This window comes from Neophocaena asiaeorientalis, unplaced genomic scaffold, assembly GCF_003031525.2.
Source record: "Neophocaena asiaeorientalis asiaeorientalis breed wild unplaced genomic scaffold, Neophocaena_asiaeorientalis_V1.1 scaffold550, whole genome shotgun sequence".
Classification (NCBI taxonomy): domain Eukaryota; kingdom Metazoa; phylum Chordata; class Mammalia; order Artiodactyla; family Phocoenidae; genus Neophocaena; species Neophocaena asiaeorientalis.
In genome coordinates, this window is record NW_020173396.1 from 2,504,147 (window position 1) to 2,524,770 (window position 20,624).

The 20,624-nt window shown below is 39.9% G+C and overlaps 1 protein-coding gene across 1 annotated transcript in view; it reads left to right on the forward strand.

Moving 5' to 3' along the window:
• Positions 1-20,624, forward strand: part of RHOBTB3 (Rho related BTB domain containing 3) — a 62,645-nt gene that overhangs the window by 34,492 nt on the left and 7,529 nt on the right. The window contains exons 7-11 of the mRNA XM_024746972.1: positions 3,957-4,069; positions 7,112-7,232; positions 12,492-12,665; positions 15,601-15,767; positions 20,087-20,183. Of these exons, the coding sequence (XP_024602740.1) occupies positions 3,957-4,069; positions 7,112-7,232; positions 12,492-12,665; positions 15,601-15,767; positions 20,087-20,183 (672 nt within the window). The remainder of the gene's footprint in view (positions 1-3,956; positions 4,070-7,111; positions 7,233-12,491; positions 12,666-15,600; positions 15,768-20,086; positions 20,184-20,624) is intronic.

Below are 20,624 nucleotides of genomic sequence, written 5' to 3' on the forward strand. Positions count from 1 at the left end.
GTCCCCTGCATCGGCAGGCGGACTCTCAACCACTGCGCCACCAGGGAAGCCCTGAATAGGTTACTTTTAAAAAAAAAAAAAAATTTTTTTTTTAATCAAAGCAAACTAAAAAAAAAAAATTTTTTTTTTAATCAAAGCAAACTAAAATATTAAACCTAATTTTTTTTTTCTTAGAGACTTCAATAAAGAGGCCAGGCTTGTGTGTTTTGTTTGTTTGTTTGTCTTATTGTTGTTGAACATTTAAAAACTTTTGAACAGAGCACAAGTCTTAAGACCCAATTACACACTGGTTTCCTCACAGCAGCCCAGGCCTGCCCGCGGGTTATGTAGGGAACCGCGGAGGACAGGAGCCAGTTGTACTCACGTCAGTTCGGCTGGGATACACAGGCAGAACTCCATGACAGGGCGTGCTTGGGAATATTTGCCCTGAGCAAAAACATGGGCTGGAAAACCCTATTAAACCTATCTCCTGCTTTATATTTAAAAAAATGAACCAAATTACAAAGACTGTCTTAATTCTTTTTAAATAACATGTTTCTTTTTTTTTTTAACCTTTAGGAATTTGAAATTTTGTAGGTACTGTGTCACCATGGACGTTTGGGTCCTGTATTTAGGAAGGGCCTGTTTAATCCTCTGGTTAACACTTTACCCATATAATAAAGGCTGCTGTTTTATTTTCCTATTCAAATTTCTGAGCAAACAGATACAGTGAAAGTGTGTATGTTTTGCATATGTTAATTTCCTCTTGGAAACTGCTAACACTGCGTCATGTCTGAGTACTTAATGACTAACACTGAGGGAAGAATAATCTGAAAAGTGAGGCCAGTGGTTTCCTGGTCCTGAGGAGTAATCCTTAAATGGTGTACAATTGTAGCATTCTTATAATACACTACACAGTCTTTATGCTGGCAAATTCCTGAGTCACGCGATCTCAGATGGTGAGGAATTGAAGTCTTTGTAAGAGCCTCAAGAATTTAGCTTTGAGCTCTTCCTGCCACAGATGGCCCTTAGAATTTCACATCACTTAATGAAATGCTGCCAGAGTAAATGAATCTGTGGAAATGAGCAGAGTATTCTCCAGCTCCTGAAGTTTTTCTGCACTGCATGAAAACACAGCTGAATGCACACGGGTGGACCATGCTCTCTAAGGGTCTAAGTAAATAGGTGCTCTGAGAAGTCAACTAAAGAAAATCACAGTCAGTTATGCACGACAAGTTCTAGAGCTCTGCTGTACATACAACATTATGCCTATTGTTAACATAATGTACTGTGTACTTAAAATGATGTTAGGAGGATAGATCGCATGTTAAATGTTATTACCACACACACACACAAAAAGAAAAGAAAATCTTAGTCTGACTATTGCTTTATTAGGACCTAAGTGTCAAAGATGGTTTGATTCGTATTTCTAATTATGAAAACAGCCCAATTATTAGAGTGCCCTTATGAACTAGTCTTACTTTCCTTTTCAGTTATTGGATCTTTCTGTGTCTGTTCTCAAACAGATTGGTGGACTGTAGAGATTTACCTGCTACTAATCCCATATATTTAGATTTGATGCTTACTTTCTTTCAGATACTCTTCTGAATGGAGATATATTGTATAGAAGTTCTTTAGTTAATATAATTTTACTTTTAAGAAACAATATCTGTGCTGTCCTTTAACATACATGAGTGTAGACAGTCAAAACTACATACATACACTGTTGCATGCCACTGACCCTGTTTTTTTTTTTTTTGCGGTACGTGGGCCTCTCACTGTTGTGGCCTCTCCCATTGCAGAGCACAGGCTCCGGACGCGCAGGCTCAGCGGCCATGGCTCACGGGCCCAGCCGCTCCGTGGCATGTGGGATTTTCCCGGACCGGGGCACGAACCCGCATCCCCTGCATTGGCAGGCGGACTGTCAACCACTGCGCCACCAGGGAAGCCCTGACCCTGGGTTTTGATAGTGGATGAAATGTCTAAAGGAAGAGCAATAGTTGTCAGCTCTCAATACACATTAGAATCCCCTAGGAGGCTTTTAAAATTGATGTCCGGGCCTCACCCCGAGAAATTCTAATCTAACTGGTCTGGGGATAAAACCTCCTCCAATGGTATTTTATAAAAGATCTCCAGGTAAATGTAATGCACAACTAGAGGTGAGAATCACTGGCATAGAGTGAATTGTCTTGATTTGGGGTCCCTTGGCTTCTAAGGGGTTCTTCTACTCCTAACATTTAAAAAAATATTTTTAATTACCTTTTTTATTATTTTTTTAACATCTTTTTTGGAGTATAATTGCTTTACAATGGTGTGTTAGTTTCTGCTTTGTAACAAAGTGAATCAGCTATACTCCTAACATTTTTATACAGACTGCAATGTCTGTATGTGCATTGGAAATTTTCGGGAGTGGTGAGCCAAAAATTTATCAGATTGTGAAAAGAGTACGTGACTTTAAGTTGAAAAGTATTAGTTGAGGAAGAGGAAAACTACTACACTTCGCTTCTGTCAGCGTTCTTGTCAAGGGCAGGTAGGGAGAAGTTAGGCAAACACGCTAAGTATTGCAGGCCTCAGCTGTAATGAGGCCTGAGAGCAACTGGACTGTCAATTTGACTCTTCCGATGAGCTTTGGATCTCCTTGGTACAGCCTAGCTGCAATTGCCTGATCTCATTGGTTCAATAAATGTTTATTCTGTGTCCTCTCCACTCCCCAGTATTCATGAAGGCATCTGGCAAAGTTCTGGGTACATGAAGGGAAACATCAGAAGAACTAGATTGAGAGTAGATAGAAAAGGATCTCGAGTTACCCAGAGAGGTGAAGCGACTTGCCTAAATTAACACCAGTCATTACTGGCAGAGATAAAACTAGAAACTGGGTCTCCCAGTTGTGTCTACACCTTTTTGAGTTATATTTTTAGGAGTTAGGACTTTCTATAAGGGGTAATCTCAAAATACACTTTTGGAAATATATCAGCATTGATAACAAGATACATTTGATGGGGAAAAGGCCACCTGGGAGCAGGGAGGCTGGGTAGGAGGCTGCTGTAGGCCAAGGGAGAGGAGTGTTTGGGGAAAAGGGGAGCTTTTGCTGACCCTGTGTTTTGTAAGACACGGAGGAAAAGGGGCTGACAGAAGTGAAGTGAGCCTAGAAAGAGATGGCTTGAAAGTGGGTTGGGGTGAAAACAAAGGAGGACGGGACCAGGTGGGGTGATTTTTTTCTAATGTCATGGTTGTGTAGCTCATCAGAAAATTATTGAGCTCCCTTCTTCAGGTTGGTTCTGTAGACTTGGCTACGGAACATCCTACTCTGGCCCTGACAATGCATGAGACCTTCTGAATACATTCTGCTCCTTTGCCTGATGGCAGTCACTACTCTCCATGATGAGTATGCTCTAATCCAACCTTAGAAAGGACCACAACTACTTCTTACTCAGGGCAAGTAAATAATTTGGGTTTGGACCACTTGTGACGGGAACTCATATACTAGCCACTGCTGTTATCACTAGCTGATCACCTACTATAAAGAGATAGTAGCTGTTCAGGAAGAAGGACTCCAGGTTTTGAGAAATAATTTAGGTGAAGGCAAACTTTTTTTTTTTTTTTTGCGGTACGCGGGCCTCTCACTGTTGTGGCCTCTCCCATTGCGGAGCACAGGCTCCGGATGCGCAGGCTCAGCGGCCATGGCTCACGGGCCCAGCCGCTCCGCGGCATGTGGGATCTTCCCGGACCGGGGCACGAACCCGTGTCCCCTGCATCGGCAGGGGGACTCTCAACCACTGCACCACCAGGGAAGCCCCAAACTTTTTTTTTTTAATGTGAGAGCTGTTTAAATGTTTTAGTGTAATTACATGGATATATATTTGATAAATAAAAATTAAAAGAAAATACTAAAGAAAAAGGAACATTGATACCTAATAAAAGATTTATTTTTATTCCTGCTGTAACAGAAAATCCAATGTATATTAATCTGTTTACAGGCGCCTTCCAGTGGGAAGAATTGGAAGAAGATATCAGGAAGAAGTTGAAAGATTCTGGGGATGTTTCAAATGTAATTGAGAAAGTTAAATGTATTTTAAAAACACCAGGAAAGGTAAATTAGTTTATTGTAAGTTAGATTACTTTGACTTTCTCTGAAGTATAACTGATATACTATGGATGAATATACTGAGTTGTGAGGAGTGTCAATAATATATAGTTTTCCTTAAGTATATTTTTTTCCATTTAAATATTTTAAATATAAACATGATTTCTTGCTATCTGTGATTTTAATTCATGTAAGAATTCAAATATGTGTGAGTCATGTCTTTAAAATGTTGGTTTGTGATTTCCATTCTCTGCGACATTCCCCTGGGGCTCTGGGAATATGCAGTCTATGTCAAGAATGAAGGGCTGTTGAATTTGTCCAGTTACAGTTAAGCTTGCTGTGGGGGGATGCCTTCTCACTGCTCACGATTTCACTCCAAACAGCTTTCAGGGGCAAGGCAGTTTCTTTGTGTGTCTTTTTCAAGAGTTCTGAGAAATCTGTTTGACTAGGTAGACAGTTAAGGATTTGTTTCTCACCTAGTATAGATTTAAAATTATACATTAGGTTCAAAGATTATAAAAATGTAGACTTTGTATATGGTCATAAACTTGTACACATGAAAGCTCTAGTAACTGAGATTGTGCAGAGTCTATAATGGCCTTAAAAGTAGGTTTGTTAAATTTTAAGATGACTGCATTATACAGTTTAGCCAGCGTATTCTTATTTCAGATTCTGTGATAAACAAATTGGCTACAGTAGATAAAAAAGGTAAGTTGTGTGCAATGCTTAGCAGAATATAGGTTTATATTAACTGTAAAAAAAAGATTATTTCTTTAATTTTTATACAGATGACTGTCAATTCTACCACCTAAGTTTATTAACAATTTAAGTTAATATTTTAAAACTGCATCAACTTTTATAAAGACTCCCAACTATTCTTTAATTGAGAAAATGATCTCTCTCTCTCTGTCTCTTTTTTTTTTAAACAAAGTAACATGGAATTAAGGGGCAAGACCTTTCTTTTCTTGTTTTAATAACACATTGAAGTAGGTACACAGAAGCTGTCCAGTTGTACAGGTGTATGGCAGGGTGGTAGCTCTCTTACAATCTAATTCAACTAAATAATTCTTTTGTAGAAACATGCACATAAACTTGCATTCTGCTTTTCATAAGTTCCCTAGATTAACTTGTTCATGGACCAATGAAAATGTACATCTGTATTCTCTGCAAACTTTTGCCCTCGCATTTTTTTTCAAATTCAAGACGTAGGTGAGAGTTCCTGGTGGCCCAGTGGTTAGGATTTGGGCTTTCACTGCCATGGCCTGGGTTCAATCCCTGGTCGGGGAACTGAGATCCAACAAGCCACGTGATGCAGCCAAAAAAAAAAAAAAAAAAAAATTCAAGGCATAGGTGACAAGGAAATCTGTTATACAGATTCATAATCTGTATATATCCATACCTGAAATAAATCTACACATATTCATGATGTACAAATTCATAAGCTTTATATAAATGGTTAGGATGGAAGTGTTGCCTTTTGTTCTAAACCTGAGCCTTTCCTTGGGTTGGATTCTGAACACAGTCATTCCTTTGAGTACCAAGAATAAAACAAATTCTTCTGGGGACTATATTATTCCATGAAATTGAACTAAATTCCCTCCTTTGCAGAGGAGGACAGAAGAGTTCTTCTGTGGTTTCTTCCTGTGTTTTCTCGGGGTAAGGGTCTCTCTCCTTCATTGAGTATTGGGAATCAGGAAGTAAACATTTAACTTGTGAGTCTGTCGCAAATAACCTGTGGCTTTGAGTAAGTCTTCTCAGGCTTTTTATAAAATGAGGGATAAACTGGTTGATTTCTAAAGCCCGTGCTAGCTCTCAGGTTCTGGTGATGCTTTTTCACTGTTCCTTTCCTTTATGTGTGGCAGTCACAAACCCTCTCCACGAGTTCCTTCAATGTGTATTAAAGTATATTGTGTGTAGGACCTGAGACTATAAGAGCAAGATTTGTATGATCCTGTTTTGGTTGTCTGTTTTGCTCATGGATGTCATTCTGGAGTGTATGTTCTTCTTTGGGAGGAAGGATAACATTTTTTCCTTCTCTCCAGACATTTTAACTTCCCACCATAGTAGATTAACCCAGAGTGGGGAGTAGGTGCCGTTTATTCTTATTGCTAAAGTTGTATGCTTGATTATTTCTTAGGGATAAAGCTTTCTGAATTCCCTGCCTAGCCAAGCAGAGGGTCAGAGTCTGACCCAGGCTGAGGCTCTGAGCATCAGCCAGGGAAATGGGTGATGGGTGAGGGAAGAGCAGCTGGCCCTCAGTTTCTGGGGTTGGCAGAAAGGATTGTCTGAAGGATCACAGAAAGGATAAACAAAGCACCAAATCCTGAGTGGGGAGCAGAGGAAGGCTGGAAACCCCAAGGTCAGACATGGTGTTCGGGGAGCCTGCCAGTTAGCAGTTGTGAGAGGACAGATAGGTGTGGTCATGGGACAGGTTCTTTAGAGCTCCAGGTTATAGATGCAGGCAACCTTTGATAATCAAGATTCCAGCAGTGACGACTGTGGGCAGGAAAGATATTTAGGATTATAAATTTGCAGATTAAGACGGAGACAAATTAATCCATCATTCTCAGGTGTTTTAATGTTGGATCTAGTGAGCAGTGGGACATGGTGTGATAGGTGAAACATGTTTTCCTAATTACAAATTAAGTTTTGTGTATATATTTTCTTAATTAGTGAATAAACAAGCAGGTTGTATATGCAAACATATTTTACTAGGTGTTCATATGAGATTGCACTACTGTTGTCTGTTTCCCAGCTAACAAAAGCCCGTGGGGGTTCAGGACCCCACAGCTTCTCAGCTGTAGAGCCGAGTTTTCACTTAGCCAATTCCTTCACCGCCGTGAGTGCTGCATAGGGCAGTGTTGCTCATTGACAGGTAGCAGATGTAGTTCTTGAGGGTAGGTTTCCGTGAAAGCTGTGATCAGAGATGCCATAGAGTAGATAATCATTACTTCTTTAGACATTTAGTACAGTTTTCCAAATTCTCTAGGCAAATTACCAAAGCATATTATATAACATTTCCCCTTGTATTTTTATTTTTCCTTATAGTTTAATTGCCTGAGGAACTGCAAAACCTATCAAGCCAGAAAACCTCTGTGGTTTTATAACACTTCCCTCAAGTTTTTCCTTAATAAACCAATGCTTGCTGATGTTGTCTTCGAAATACAAGGTATAGTTCAATTTTTACAAAGTTCATTATTCATTTTTATTTCTTGTTTTCTTACCTAACTTTCTATTTCAGCTTCAAATATTTTGGGTAAAGGAATGACTGTCCTCTATTGTAGGATGTAGATTAACACGGCTTGAATTTCTCCAAAAATTTTCTAGGGAAATGAGATATTTTATTAAAATAAGAAAAGAAATGTATATATTTTTTTCCTTCTTTTTATTTCCTTACCCAATATTTCATTAACTTTTAGGCACCAGCAAGGGATGGGGTGATCTGTAATATCACCCCCTTGTATATTTTTGTTTGTGTGTTTCTTTAAGATCCTAGTTTTTGAATCATCTGAAACCAGCCCCCTTAACATTATATTACCTGTAGTTTATTTTTTCAGCTCTCTTAATTGAGCAAAAGGAACTACTCTGGGTGAGGGTCATGCCTGGCTTACATCAGGCATCCATAGATATTGCTACATTTTCTCCTTATGGCACTCAGAATTATCACCAGAGCAACAGAGAGCTGCTTTTTATCTCTGTAGGAAAGTCATGCTACCTAATTTTAATAAACATCAACTGTTTTAATGCCCATTATTGATTATTCGCTTGGATACTTTGGTCACTTCAGTAGATTGAAAGCATAGTATTAAAAATGAATTGTGAAATACCTTCAATTATGCAAGAAGGCTCGAAGGAGTTGTTTCAGATGACTTAGGTAGCACTTCAAGTGGGCTATTACCAAAAGGAAGATATAATTTAATTTTATGGTAGAAATGTATGGCAGCTAGCAGTAATTTACTTTTTAAAAATTTTCCCCAGAAAGATCATTTTACTTGTAACTCTGGTCACTTGCCAAGACAAACAGTGAATTGGAAACTTTCCAAGGTGCCTTTGGCTCAGCTACTGTTAGTAGCTGCAATGTGAGCGTGGGCCACTGAGAATGGGACAGTGAGTGACCTTGAAATTATATAAAAAATGATTTGGAAAAAAGAAAGCTAACAAGGGACTAAATTTGCTTATAATTTGCATAGGAAGCACTGACACCAAACATTGTTAATGTAACCTACCGAAAAGATTTTCATGGGGAATATTTAATGCATGAAACTACATGTTGTATTAAGAGAAAAGAAACAGCAGTGATGTGGAGAATCCTTTCTCATAGTCTTTTGCTTTTCTTCCATGATTCCACCTACCGACCCTTTGCAGGCACCTGCTCACACCCCACCTTTGCAGACGCTGGATCTGCAAGGGTTCCTTGTAATGCCTGTGCTGATGCTGAACGGCAGCTGCTCTAGTGCCCTTTGTAGCCTCCTCAGCTCAACAGCCAAGGCCTCCAAGGGAATCAGGAGCAGAGTGAAGCAGGAATGGGTGGAAGCAGGGTCCAGCAACAGCTTCTCTGCCGGAAGCTGGAGGAGAGGCAAACCGTGCTCTGAGGAGTGTGGGGAGGGCAGCTTCCAGTGTGTAGAAGCAGCAGTGTTGTCTGCTCTGGAGGAGGGTCTGGAGCCCTAGCTCTAGCCTTGGCTTTGCATTCCAACCAGTGTGTGTCCTTGGGCAAGTCCTTAATACGTCTGGCCTTGAGTCTTGTCATTTGTAAAGTGGAGAAAGTGAACCATGTAGATTCTAAAAGGTCCTTTTTAGTGTTAAGCTTGATGAGATGATAGTAACAGACCAGGTCAGGGTCTTGCTTGGATGCATATTTACTATATATAATAGTTTATGTATGTATAATATATAATTAGTTATATATAATACTATATATAATAGGTTTTGTTGTGTTACTTTACATTTCTGATCCTCTGTTTCCTCACCTATAAAATGGGGATACTAGTTTCTACCTGAGAGTGGTGAGTGGTCATGGAGGTGGAGATGGTGCATATAAAGGTGTGTTTAGAGGCCTGATGGGCAGACTCCACTACTCTTCCCCTGCAGTGGCATCCAACACTGGTGGATCACTGCTTTTTTTGTGTTCTGAACCGAGGGCTGCAGCAAATCCTTTTTAAAAAATGTTCCAGGCATCACTGACAACTGGCTGGAGTTGACATGGGATATAAAACCTATTTACTATCTCTGAAATAAATAGTCATCAAATATATACATATACAAATATATATATATATACATATATATATATACATATATATATATATATACACACAAATATATGTGTGCATGTATGTATAGATATAAAAGTACCACCCACAATTTGTTGTTTGAGTTTGTATCTTTTTCCGTTAAATACTTTTTAAAAAAGCAGCTCTAAAACTAGTCATGGTAAACTTTTGGATCTGATGTAGAAAGATGTGTTTCCTTTTGACATTTGAATCTGTGCCTTGTGAAAAATACTTTTACAGAATTATATTCTGTCTTGTTTACTTAGTACATATTCTAAATCTCTCTTGAGCTAGGCAGGTTTCCTGTTTTCAGAATAAAACAAAAAATGATTCTAAAAATTTCACTTTTGAAACTTGGCAAGTAGTGTGAAGAAGGTATGACAAATGAAGTGTTTTATTTTAGTATATAATAAAAACAAAGATCTTTGATAATCTGTGCAAAGTTACTAGAAACTTGGGCTTTAAATTTTGTTTCACTCTTAAAACTCTTCCTTAAAAAAAATTCGTAAAAAACAATAACAACAATTAAATACTCCAAAGGAAAGTTACTTTAGGCCTTGACATTTTGAAAGGACATGTTTATCTCTTAGCTTGAAAACTGATGTCCTTTTGCCCCCAGTAATTCTTCAGCTCTACCCTGTTGCTGTTGCATAAATAATCAATCATTGCATTATTTTCACTCAGCATGTTTTAAACAGTGCTTATACATTTATACAGTTTATATACAATGTTTAAAACTGTGACTATACTGAGGTATTGTATTACAGTTTCAAATAGAACAATTTATAACACCAAAACAGTAGTTTGAAAAGGTGAGAAACAGAAATGGATGTTTTCTTGGAGTTATAATGTTTTTTCAAACTAAATTCGAAGCTTGAAATGGGCTTTGAAAATGCTTTAAGGTACTGAGTGTTTCGTTGCTGCTTTTGTAACTCTGTTGTAACTACATTATCAATGGAAAATTTCTGTTAAAATTTTAAGGTTACCCATCAAGCTTCGTTCCCATCCGCTACTATCTACTAGGTATTTTCTTGCCAATCTTAAATCCCTCTGCTTAATCCAAATGATAGGTTATCTAGTTTGTTTAAGCCATACTTCTAATTTTCTTTTTCTTTTTTTCATGGTTCCCTATTTAAGATTTTAAGACTAAAGTTGCAAGTCAAATAACATCGCCTGTTTGAATTCCTTTTTTTTTTTTTTTTGCGGTACTTGGGCCTCTCACTGTTGTGGCCTCTCCCGTTGCGAAGCACAGGCTCCGGACGCGCAGGCTCAGCGGCCATGGCTCACGGGCCCAGCCGCTCTGCGGCATGTGGGATCCTCCTGGACGGGGGCACAAACCCGTGTACCCTGCCTCGGCAGGCGGGCTCTCAACCACTGTGCCACCAGGGAAGCCCTGAATTCCTTTTTAATTACCGTGTACAAATATATCCAGCATGCTTTAGTTATGGAAACTGGTTATCCCCCAGAGATGGACACTGTAACCTTGAGGGCAGGTGAACTAAAGGCAAGGAGGCAGAGAGGAAGGGGAAGGGGCTGAGAGGGGAGGCTGCCTGCTCATAGGTGTGAGGACCTGGGAATAGAGCTCCTGTGGCTTCTCCCTGCGCCCTCCTGGGGGAGGTGTGCCTGTGTGGGTGACAGTGCCAAGCAGTGAGCTCAGAACTGGCACTGTCAGGCATTGCATATGGATCCTGAGGGATTATTGGCTTTGGAGAAAGTCACTGGGTTTACGTGGAACTTTTTTCTTTTTCTGAGCCAGAAGATGTTTTGCGTGGATTTCAAGAGGATGAAGAGCAGTAATTGTAAATATTTTGGAGAAGAATATATGTCCCTGAGAAGTATGAGATTTAGGGGCTGCCGGGTGAAGACTCTTGGGCAGAGCAGCGTGGTCTGGCTCACGGTGTTACTTTCTGGAAAGCCACAGTTTTGTCACTTACACTGGCTGTGGGGTCTTCCACCAAACTAAAAGCTTGGCTGCTCCAAAGCAGGGTAGCTCCATGTTTCTCATCTTTGTACCAAACATGGTGATTGGCGCATGGTGGCTGCTTGGTGATGATCTGTTGATCTGATCTAGACTGAACTGAGGGCTCACTATGGGTTCGTGGTTTCCTAAGGTGGTGGGAGTGGTAAGAACTGCTTCTCCACCTGTGAGCCCTGGGCCACATGTGTCCCATCTGGCATTGCCTTGGTGCGGTGGCACAGTAGCTGGAGAGCTTAGCAGGCTTTCACTGGGGAGTCAGTTTAGTGTAATGAGCTTCAGTGAGGGGTGTGCACTGAGGGTCCTTTAAAATTGAAAGCCGGGCTTCCCTGGTGGCGCAGTGGTTGAGGGTCCGCCTGCCGATGCAGGGGACACAGGTTCGTGCCCCGGTCCGGGAAGATCCCACATGCCGCGGGGCGGCTGGGCCCCTGAGCCGTGGCCGCTGAGCCTGCGCGTCCGGAGCCTGTGCTCCGCAACAGGAGAGGCCACAACAGTGAGAGGCCCGCGTACTGCAAAAAAAAAAAAAAAAAATTGAAAGCCGCTCTGGCACTCCCACAAGCAGGCAGGCATTGTTCATTTAGGAAAGAGTTTCCCTGTGGAGGTAGTATGACAGGGAGGAAGCAGGGGACTAGGTCATCCCCATCCACATCACCCATAAGTCTGCAATGCTCCCCTTGGCCCCAGAAGAGATTCCCTTGCCATTCCTGCTGTGATCTATGGACTACTTAGGCTAAGGATGGTTTACCGTTTCTGATACAGGGAAGCCCAGCCAGGACTGTACTATGAGTAATGGTTGTGTTTTCTTGTGAGACACGTGGGCAGGGGAGGGTAGTGGTGTCTCAAGCCAATTGCAAAGAATAGATGTTTCACGATAAAAAGACATGAAGCAAAATATTGCATTTCAGTGTTTCTATCTTTAGGAAATAAAAACTAAGTAACAAATAATTGCCTGACTTGCAAATTGTTGGTTTCAAAGTCAACTTTTGAGCTCTTAATTTTTCAATTTATTTTAAAACTACGAAGTCTCCAAAGTTTAATACAGGTTATCACACCCACATCTGGTTTCTGAATATCAGCTTAGCTGTGCCTAATGCAATACCATTCTAATTAGAAGTAAAATTGCTAGGACAATAACTCTGCAAGTTTATCTCCCTTAGCTTTGTTTCCCTGTGGAACCTTACAGGTACGACGGTGCCAGCCCACAGGGCCGTCCTGGTGGCCCGGTGTGAAGTGATGGCGGCCATGTTTAATGGGAATTACATGGAAGCAAAGAGTGTTCTGATTCCAGTTTATGGTGTTTCCAAAGAGACTTTCTTGTCATTCTTAGAATACCTATACACAGACTCCTGTTGCCCAGGTGAGCCATTATAAACGTTAGATAGAATCTCATAACTCTTTCTTTCCTGATAACCCATTTTGAGAAATTGCTTTCTATGAAATCTCTTTTTGTTTAAGGTGTATGAGAGTTGACATCATGGAATGTGCTAATAAGCAGGTGGAGGTGATTTGGGGACAGCAATGAACTTTCAGTCAATTCACGTGGAAGAGCAGTGACTGGGTACCTCTTCTGGGCGCTCAGACCCTGGGATAAGCTCACATATCCCAGCCAGTACCAACAGCACGCTGATCGCTGTAGGCATCCTGGAAACGGAGGTGTCTTGTGGTACCCAGTGGCTTCTTCACTTCCACACACTGGAGCAAAGAGCTCCTTAGAACACTGTCCCTTTCATGAGGAGAAAAGGGCTGGGCAGCTGCTGTTATGGCTCCGACTTCTGTTTGAGGCACTTTAAGGAATTTCAATATTCTGAGACTCCTTTGGTCATCTCTCTGGCCCAGAGGATGGCCTTTTTCTGACTTTTATTTAAAAACTAAAAAGTCTGACTTTTCCTGACTTCTCCTAGAGTCAGACTCTCCTAAAGCTGACTTATCCAAAAACTTTTCCTAAATGGTTTAGAATGCCCAGTGGACTGTGGGATTTATTTTCCTACTCACCATTAACTAGGAACTGTCTATGGCAGCTTCAGGTTGGAACAGATCTTGCAGGTTCCCTGTAGCTGGAGGCACTTTGGAGAAATTGCAGAATCCTTTCAACAGGCCTGGAGCCTTGGGATGCAGGCATGGAAGCCCATTTTAATTAGTCTTTGTCTTTTGGCCAACAGATGGTTCCCACCACAAACACAGCTAGAATAAGCCCGTGGTGGCTTAGTCCAGGAGCCTGAGACCTTGGTTACAGAACCTGGCCAAGAAAATACACATTTCAGACCATACCTCTCTTCAGGTTTACTGCTTTAATTTTAGATTTGGAAGACTTCCAATGTTCGTTATTGAAATCTCCTAAGTTTTAAACAAGTCATGAGCCCTCTAGTGAAAAGTTTTAGAAGTTCCAGAACAACATTCTTTTAATTGAATTAATTATGGTCTTGCAGCTTTCTGTAGAGTATTTTGGAGCCAGTTACAAAATCAGTGTTAAAGACTGGCTTATCATTTCTGTTTAATAAAAATGAAACCATTGGACTTCCCTGGTGGCGTGGTGGTTAAGAATCCGCCTGCCAATGCAGGGGACACAGGTTCGAGCCCTGGTCCGGGAAGATCCCACATGCCGCAGAGCAGCTAAGCCTGTGCGCCATAACTACTGAGCCTGCGCCCTAGAGCCCGCGAGCCACAGCTACTGAGCCAATGCACCCTAGAGCCCGTGCGCCACAACTACTGAAGTCTGCGTGCTCTAGGGCCCACGTGCCACAACTACTGAGCCCGCATGCTGCAACTGCTGAAGCCCACAGGCCTAGAGCCTGTGCTCCGCAACAAGAGAAGCCGCCGCAATGAGAAGACCGTGCACCACAGTGAAGAGTAGCCCCCGCTCGCCACAACTAGAGAAAGCGCACGCGCAGCGAAGAAGACCCAATGCAGCCAAAGGAAAAAAAAAAAAAAAAGACATCATTGATTCTCATCAGAACGTGTGTTATTGTGTATTTTATTATTTCACTATGGGCAAATTTATATATTAAATTTAAAAATTTGACCAGTTTTGAAATAATATGGAAATTTGGTTCCTTAATCATCCTCTCACTAGAGTAATTGAAGCTTTGGATTTTAAGTTTTATCTTACTAATTAGAAAAAATGCTCAGAAAAGCAATAATAACTATAAGACAAAACACTTTAAAAATTGGTAAAAGGTGAAGGTGTGTGTGGGGGGGGAAATGAGTCAAAATGAATAATCAAAAAATTAAGCTGGATACTGGAAAATTTGCATTGGAAAAATTGCAGAAAGAAAAATAATCTATTCATTATGATAAACAGTTATCATACACGCTCTTCTTGGTTCCTAGCTACAAAGAATGTAAGGAGTTTAAAGAGGGACAAGAAAAAATTACAGAGAAGTGTTTAAAAAACAAACAAAAAAACCTTGGTGACTGCCAGGGGTTGAGGGAAAGGGGAAGTGGGGAGTTAGTGCTTAATGAGTGCAGAGTTTCAGTTGGGGAAGAAGAAAAAAGTTTTGGAGAAGGTAATGGTGATGGTTACACAACAATGTGAATGTACTTAGTGCCACTAAACTTTACACTTAAAACTGATTAATGCTAGGGACTTCCCTGGTGGTCCACTGGTAAAGAATCCACCTTCCAATGCAGGGGATGCAGCTTGGATCCCTGGTCGGGGAACTAAGATCCCACATGCCGCGGGGCAACTAAACCCCGCACCTCAACTAGAGAGCCTGCGTGCCACAAACTACAGGGCCCACGTGCCCTGGAGCCTGTGCGCCACAACTAGAGAGAGAGAACCCATACGCTACCACTAGAGAGAAGCCTGCGCACCACAGCAAAAGATCCTGCATGCTGCAACAAAGACCCGATGCACCCAAAAAATAAATTAAAAAAAAACAAAAAAAGACAAACGATTAATGGTAAATTTTATGTTATGTTTATTTTACCACAATAAAAAACAAAACAAACAAACCTGGGGACTAAAGCCAGAAGAAGAAAACTTGCAAGGATTTACTATAGCTAGCAGACAGAATTACTCAGTAGCCCTGGAGTTGATTATTAAGGGCAATTGTAGACTCTCTTTCTCTGGAGAATTAAAAACAACAGCAACAGATTCACTTCTGTGTGTGAAGGCTTGAATGAATTCCTTTTAAAATGGAGTAATAGTTTAGATTGCTGACTTACCCCTTCAAGGCTTTTTTAGGCATTCTATTCTACATTGGATGATATAGTCAGCATTTTTTGTTTTGTTTTTACGTCATAAAAGAAATGGTTTTATGGTCCATTTTCTCTTATTTCCCTTCTTGCATCAGCTGGCATTTTCCAGGCTATGTGTCTCCTGATCTGTGCAGAGATGTACCAAGTGTCCAGGCTGCAGCACATCTGTGAGCTGTTCATCATTACACAGCTGCAAAGCATGCCAAGCCGGGAACTGGCATCTATGAACCTCGATATAGTTGACCTGCTCAAAAAAGCCAAGGTAATTGGCCCTATGTATCTGGTGGTTTGATTTTTTAAAAAATGCTACAAAAATTTTATTCACTCATTTTTTCTGTTCATTAAGAGATATATTAGTGCTTGTCGTACTTTGGAAATTTGGCTAAATGAAGTAAATGTGCCCTCACAACAATTTCTGCAGCTAGATAATTCTGAAGCATAGTGTTTTTGAGCAATCCCTTTCTAAGGAGGTAGGATTTATCAATACAGAATTGTTTCAACTGAATGGTGGCCCTTATTAGTGTCAGTTGAGTGTGGTGCTGTATTATTTTGTATAGGCATTATAGAAAACAGAATTTACATTGAATTTCCCTCAAATGATCACATCTTAGGGTTCCTGAATGGAAAATGACAGGATTGGTCCGTACACACTGATAGAGATGGTTACGCAGAATTCATTTATTTGTTCGTTTGTTCATTCATTCGTTCATTCACTTCACGAGCATGTTTTAAAGTTCTGGTTGTTTGTAGGAGGTATTGGTGTACTTCATCAATTCTTTCAAACACCTTTTGTTGAAATGTCTCATTGTACGAGGAGTTATCCTACCATTCCATCGCCTGCCCTAAGAGAGTTGTAGGGTTGCAGCAGTCATGGCACAGTGATGGGTACTGAACTTGCATTAAGCTAAACCTTCTAAGTCTTTTTCATAGGAATATATTTGATCCATTGTTACAGACGATCAGGATTTTGTAAAATATTATCTGGTGTACAACATATTGACTGTCCCTATGAACTTTGACATCCAGAATTAGGAAAATATGACAAATTTGTCTTCACCCAAGTTTCTAAAATAGAGCCACGTAATGGGGCAAAGGACTGACTCTGTGACAGCTAAAAACTTGCCTCCACGCTGAGATGAATTTATTAATCATTATGTCTATTGCTCAGAATGGAAGGGAATTCATTTAAAGCACCTAGGTCTTCTCTTATTATCTGCATAACTATTTTGGAGTTCATTTCTCTCATAATCAAGTCTTCAGATCATACGTATTGAATATTAGGGAAAAAAATTTCAAAAAATGAGTAACCTTCATCTCTCTTTGTAATGTAATTACATTGAGCTTGGGATTAATAGCTATTCTCTAGATTTAAAAAAATTCTTTTTATTGTTTCTCACGTTTTTACAACCTCCTTCATTTTTTTTTTTTTTTTTTGGCTGCGTTGGGTCTTTGTTGCAGTACGCAGGCTTCTTTTGTGGAGCATGGGCTCTAGGCGTGTGGGCTTCAGTAGTTGCAGCACGTGGGTTCAGTAGTTGCAGCACGCGGGCTTCAGTAGTTGTGGCTCGTGGGCTCTAGAGCACAGGCTCAGTAGTTGTCGTGCACGGGCTTGCTCCATGGCATGTGGAATCTTCCTGGACCAGGGATTGAACCCATGTCCCCTGCATTGGCAGGTGGATTCTTAACCACGGCACCACCAGGGAAGTCCCTCCTGCATTTTTGATGTATCATTTTCGTACATTCTAACAAATCTGTCATACTTTTAAAAAATGGGCACACGCTTTTCTTTCCTTATCTTGTAGTATCCTTTTACATAGTTCACGCATAAGAGAACGTCCTGCTTGGTTGCACTGATTTCTTTAAGTGCCCCCCCAAAAAACACACACACACAGACACACACACGCACACACAGTTCCTCATTAGCATCATTTATGATTGTATTGTCAGAAATTATTCCTGACCTGTATTCCCTGAATGTGTGGTTTCTGACTATGTGATTATCCTTCTTTTTCCCTTTGAATTTTAAAAGTCTAAGATACCAACTTTTCTTGAATTTTACTCTTTGTTTCTGAAGACTTTTCTGTTTGCTAAGATTAAGCCTACCTTTACCGGTTTTCCTTTAGTCTATTCCTGGTGGTCCCTAATTTGCCAATTATGAATCACAGAAACAGGATAATTTTCTTCCTGTTTGAAGTTCTTAGGCTGAGGTTCAACTTCGCCAACCCGTTCATCTGTTGGTCAAAATTTAGTTAATCTTTCCTTCATTGCTTCTCTGACTTCTAGGAGGTGAAATTGTCTTTTGGCAGAATTAGCTTTCCAGTAGCTCTCTGAATAATTGAAATTTCCAATCCCTCTATCATCTCTGCCAGTTTTGTATTGTGTATCAGGAAAGCATCATTCATACTTTTGATACAAATAAGCAGTTTTGATACAGATGAGCTGGAACTCTCCTTTAACCTCTCTCAGTTCTTTACCATGATTCTACCTTCAGGTTCATATGTTTCCATCACGTTGAAATCTTAACACGCAACAGAGGCTTTTTTCCCTTAATCAGATCAGTTCCTTTGGATTGAGGTAGAGATTTCCTTATTCCTCCTCCCCTTTAAACCTTATCTTGGCAAACTTTGGTGATTCCCATGAAGTCCTGTTTACTCTCATATTAAAGTTTTAAACTCAAATTCTTGCTTATAATCTGTGCATTTAATATTTGGCTTCTTCAGGCCACCAGTTTTGTTTCTGACCTTTTCCTTGTGAGTTTTGCGGTACTTTTTCCACCATTATTATTCTTCACAGGGCTGTTAAGTGCTGTAGCATTTGGTTTATGGTATATTTAAAATTTTCTTTTTAAAATTCTGTTGTTTATTTCAGTTTAAACTGTCTTCTCAAGTCAGCACATATTCTTCCAAAAATGTAGTCTTTCCAGTGGGATGCATTCCATCTCTTGCCAAGAGCCCACAATTATGAAATCTTAAATCTTATTCAAAAATAAAATTCTGCATTTGAACCGTGTTTTTATAGCCAGCTGTTCATTTCTGTGGTCTCCCTCTCTTTCGAAGTCACAGCCCCTAGGCAGTGTTCTGAACGCCTGTTGGTAGGTTTTCTCCTCTGGGTTAACCATCTAGTAGTGCTGGTGGCTTCTGTTAAAATAGCTCCACATTCTTGCTGTATTCCCTTGAGATCACTCATATTCATCTGCTAAAACATTAAGTGAAGAAAGATTGTTAATATGTGATGTGGTATTAGATGAACCATGACGTCTCTTACAATTCAAAAATTGAGTGTCTATAATTAAAATCAGAGGGACCTGTGAATTTATATGTAAAATATTCACACCTTATAACTTTTAAAAAGAGTGATACTTGAGTTTCATTCTTAAGATTTGAGATTACAAATCTGTCTTCAATTTAGCATTACTTATTGCTTATATACTATTTTTGAGTGTCCCTAAAAGAGCTATATTTAGCCTAAAGGTGGAAACAACCTAAATGTCCATCAACAGATGAATGAATAAACAAAATGTGGTATATATATACAATGCAATATCACTTGGCCTTAAAAAGGAATGGAATTTTAATGCATGGTGCAGCATGAATGAACCTTATGCTAAGTAAAATAAACCAGTCAGAAAAAGGACAAACATTGTATAATTTTGTATAACTTGTATAACTTATACGAGGTACCTGGAATAGCCAAATTCATAGAAAATAGAATAGTGTTTACCAGAGCCTGGGAGTAGGAGGAAAGGGGAGTTATTGTTTAACTGTACACGTAAAGGTGGTTAAAATGGTAAGTTTTATGTTATGTATATTTTACCACAGTAATAATAAAAGAACTATACTCATGTTCCTAAGTTACCTGGCAGCATGCTACTGTAATCTGAATTGCGTGGTTAGATGGATTAGTGAGTGTCATTGGGTTGGCACCAGGGTAATGATGTCATGGCCAAGTTTCTGAGTTTCCCTTCCATTAGCTATTGGAATTCGGGGTGGATGGTAAGTGTGCTAGAAATCCTGCTCAGTGTAACTGTACATCCCAGTTAAAACCAATTATTCAGACATAACCTTCTCATAGAAATAATTACATGTGGAAACCCATACCCTTAGATTGATGACATTTCCTCCTCAAAATATTCTTTGGTTTTCTCTGCAGGTGAAGTTGTTGAGATATGGCCAGATGTATACCTTTGCTAACCATAATCTTCTCTCTGCTACACAGATATAAGTGCAGTTAGTGAAGGCCATGACCTTAGATGAAAAGCTTAAATGAAAGTCCTCAAGAACTTCTAGTAGTCTTTGTTACCCACAGATGCAACCATACATCTGCTTAGACATTCAGCCACTATAGCAGCCGTAGCTTGTTCTTCATTTGATTTGGTTTCTTCATTGATGCGATTTTATTATTACTTGTTAATAATGCTCCCTTTTCCTTCCTGCTGTCAGAGTAGACTGAAGGCTGCATCACATACAGACACATTAAATGTGGAATTGGGCCCTCCATGAGTTGTCCTGGACCATTCTCTCAATCTAATCATCATGTTGATGGTCATTATGTACAATATTGTTTCACTTTCCATTTTTCTTGCAGTTTCACCACTCTGATTGCCTCTCAACCTGGCTGCTTCATTTCATTGCCACTAACTACCTCATCTTCAGTCAGAAGCCTGAATTTCAAGATCTTTCAGGTAGATTGCTAATTAATGTTTTTGGAATGAAAAACCTTTACGTTCTTTGTTTTTAGATTTGAGACATAATTTGTAGGAATAGTAGTTTTTAAAAATAAAAAGTCAGTGTAAGACATTCCTTTTAAGTATGCAGTGTGGTAATTGAGGACACTTATAGTAACCGGTGTTTCATAAGAAGCTTGACCTGTGTTACACAAGAAGTTTCCTAATGATTGTTTCATAGCTCCCATCCATTTTTAAGTGCCTTTTTTTCTGAAGCAGTGAGAGAAGGGGGCCTCACATGACATTTGGTTGTGATAAATGAGATTTGGTTTTAACCACCTAAGTCAGAAGCAAAATTTAAATAGTACAGCTTTTTAAATTTTCTTCTGAAAAAGAAAAAATTATCCCTAGTATATAGTTCTGTTGTACTGGTATCTCCTGTCTCTGCAGGAGTCCATT